Below are 3,087 nucleotides of genomic sequence, written 5' to 3'. Positions count from 1 at the left end.
GCCGCCGCGTCCTTACCAGGCCTCCTCGATGAAGCCCACCACGAACTTCCGCACCTCGATGGACTTGTCAGCCTGGAAAGCGATGATCTCCTGGGGAGGGAGGGAGGAACGGATCTTGGGGAGGGTGCTCAGGGCCAGCCGGGAGACCCCCCCCTCCGCCCCCCCCATGGGTGCCCCCCCGCCGGGCGCCCGCGAGGCTGGGTCTTCCCGCTCCGACACTCACGTCCAAGAAGTTGTCCAGCAGCGTGGGGTCCTTGTTGATGATCAGCTCCTGCACCTGGGGAGGGACAAGCGGCGCGGCGAGGTGGGGACAGGCCCCGGTGGCCCCCGGGGACAAACACCTCCCCCCCCACACGTCCCCCAGCGCCACGGCAAGGAATAAACCCCGCCAGCGTGGGGGAAGAAGGGGGCAGGCCTCCCCCGGGGAGGGAGGGTGGGTTTGGAGGCAACGTTTGGCCGGAAAGTGGGTGCTGAGCACCCAAATTTCCTCCTGCCTGCGCCCCCCCAGCCAGGATGGGGCAGCGCCTGGCCCCAAAGCGGGTGCTGAGCACCCAAATTGCCTCCTGTCTCCATCCCCCAGGCTGGACGGGGCAACATCTGGCTCAAAAACAGGTGCTGGGCACCCAAATTGCCTCCTGCCCACATCCCCTAGCCAGGATAGAGAAACGTTTGCCTTTAAGCGGGTGCTGAGCACCCAAATCTCCCCTTGCCAGCGCCCCGCCGGGCCGGATGAGGCAACGCTTGGCCTTAGAGCGGGTGTGGAGCACCCGAACCTCCTCCCGCCTTGCATTCCCCGCTCCGGATGGGGCAGCGCCTGGCCCCGGAGCGATGCCAGGCAGCCAAATGTTTTCCCGCCCGCGTGCCCCAGCCGCGACGGGGCGACGTCCGGGCCGAAAGCGGGTGCCAACCCGCCGCCCCCCCGCCCCCCCCGGCGGCTCCTCCCGCCCGGCGTCTCGCCGCTCACCTGCTTGAGGATGTTGATTTTGGAGTCGTTGCTGATCAAGGCCGCTTGGTTCAGGAGATCCACGACCTGCTCCGAAAGGAGAGGGGAGATCCGTGAGCCCGCGGCCGGGCCGYGTCGCCCCGGGGCGCCGCTTTTTCCGCACCCCCTCGCCACCACCGCCGCCGCCGCCGGGGGAATGGCGGAGCGGCATCCCGGCGGAGAACAGGGCTCCTCTGTGCAGCACCAGACGGCCGCGCCGACCGGCGTCCACCTGCGCGACCGCACGGGGGAAACCAGCCCGCCTCCGCCCCGGCTCCGGCATGAAAAGGGCTTGTGTGCGCACAAGGCCTCGATAGAGAGGCCGGGAATGGGGACGGGAATGGGGACGGGGACGGGGGGGGGGGGGCGCCGGCGGCCCCCGGCTCGCTGGCTCGCCTCGCCGGACGTGCCCCGGCACCGGGCTGAGGCCGGGCAAACTCGTTAGTCGGGGCGGGCTGGGCTCGAGCCCGGCTGCTCGCAAGGACGGCCGCACGCTCCGGCCTGAGCCCCCGTGAGGCCGCCGCGGCCGGATCCCCCCCCTTTCCGCCCCCGCCGAGGGCTCCCCAGGCCGGATCCCCGCAAGGACACGGTGGCCCCGAGGCCGGATACTCGCAAGGACACGGTGGCCCTGGGCCAGATCCTCGCAAGGACACGGTGGCCCCAGGCCAGACCCCTGCGGGGACACGGTGGCCCTGAGGCCGATCCCTGCAGGGACACGGCAGCCCCGAGGCTGATCCCTGCAAGGACATGGTGGCCCCAGGCCAGATCCCCACGAGGACACGGTGGCCCTGGGCTGGATCCCCACGAGGACACAGTGGCCCGAGGCCAGATACTCACAAGGACACGGGGGCCCCGAGGCCAATCCCTGCAAGGACATGGTGGCCCCGGGCCAGATCCCCACAAGGACATGGTGGCCCCGAGGCCAATCCTCGCAAGGACACGGTGGCCCCAAGGCCAGATCCCTGCAAGGATGCCACGGCCCCAAATTGGATCCTCATGATAATTAAGTGGCCCTGGGGCCAGATCCCTGCGAGGACGCCACGGCCCCCAGGCCGACCCTGATCCCCACAAAGATCCCTGCGAGGACGCCGCGGCCCCCAGGCCGACCCTGATCCCCGCAAGGACACCATGGCTCTGGGCCAGATCCCCACAAAGCCACCACGGCTGGATCCCCACGAGGATGAAGTGGCTGTGGCCCCAAGCCGGATCCCCACAACAGCACCGCAGCCGGATCCCCGTGAGGACACTGCAGACCCGAGCCCAATCCTCATCCCCGCAAGGACACCAGGACCCTGGGCCGGATCTCCGTGAGGATGAGGTGACCCCGGACTGGATCCCCACAAGGATGCCACTGCCACGAGCCAGATCCCTGTGAGGAGGTCGTGTCTGGATCCCCATGAGGATGCCATGGCCTCAAGCCAGATCCCTGCAAGCATGTCACGTCCGGATCCCCACAAGGATGCCACAGCCCCGAGCCGGATCCCCACAAAGACACCATGACCCTGATCCCAATTCCCGCGAGGATGTCATGGCCCTGAGCCGGATCCCCATGAGGACGTCATGTCCGGATCCCTGTGAGGATGCCACAGCCCCAAGCCAGCTCCCCGCATGGACACCCCAGCCCCGATCCCGATCCCTGCGTGGACACCACGGCCCTGATCCCAATCCCTGCCAGGATGCCACAGCCCTGAGCCGGATCCCCACAAGGATGCCACGTCCGGATCCCCGCGAGGACGCTGCGGCCCCGAGCCAGATCCCCGGGAGGACGCCTCGGTCCGATCCCCACAAGGACGCCATGGCCCTGAGCCGGGTCCCTGCGAGGCCGCAGCCGCCGGATCCCCACGAGGCTGCCGCCGCCGGATCCCCGATCCCGCCCGCCGCACGCACCCGCTCCGAGGTGCTCATGCCGTCGATGCCGCCGCACTCCTCCTCGGTGAAGAACTGCGAGGCCACGCTCATGCGGGCGCTGGGGCCGTCGGCGCTGGGGCCCGCCATGGCGCCTCCTCCCTGCCACCGGGGGGGGGGGCCGTCAGCGCCCCCGCCATCCATACGGCCCCCCCCATCCATACCGCCCCCCTCGCCGCCCACACCGCCCCCCCAGACCC

The 3,087-nt window shown here is 70.1% G+C and overlaps 1 protein-coding gene across 1 annotated transcript in view; it reads right to left on the bottom strand.

Annotated features, from left to right (window-relative positions):
• The window catches only part of SYMPK (symplekin), a gene marked incomplete at its 3' end in the record, with an annotated part of 11,530 nt that extends 8,539 nt beyond the window's left edge, over positions 1 to 2,991 (bottom strand). Inside the window, exons 1-4 of the mRNA XM_026060195.1 lie at positions 2,870 to 2,991; positions 965 to 1,030; positions 224 to 277; positions 15 to 90 (exon numbers count right to left, since the gene is read on the bottom strand). Coding sequence (XP_025915980.1) covers positions 15 to 90; positions 224 to 277; positions 965 to 1,030; positions 2,870 to 2,977 — 304 coding nt within the window. The remainder of the gene's footprint in view (positions 1 to 14; positions 91 to 223; positions 278 to 964; positions 1,031 to 2,869) is intronic.
• Positions 2,992 to 3,087: the final 96 nt, after the last annotated feature.

This window comes from Apteryx rowi, unplaced genomic scaffold, assembly GCF_003343035.1.
Source record: "Apteryx rowi isolate R43461 unplaced genomic scaffold, aptRow1 scaffold_1664, whole genome shotgun sequence".
Taxonomy (NCBI): Eukaryota; Metazoa; Chordata; class Aves; order Apterygiformes; family Apterygidae; genus Apteryx; species Apteryx rowi.
Note: the sequence above shows the minus strand (reverse complement) of the source record. Positions and strands in the feature narration are given on the sequence as shown.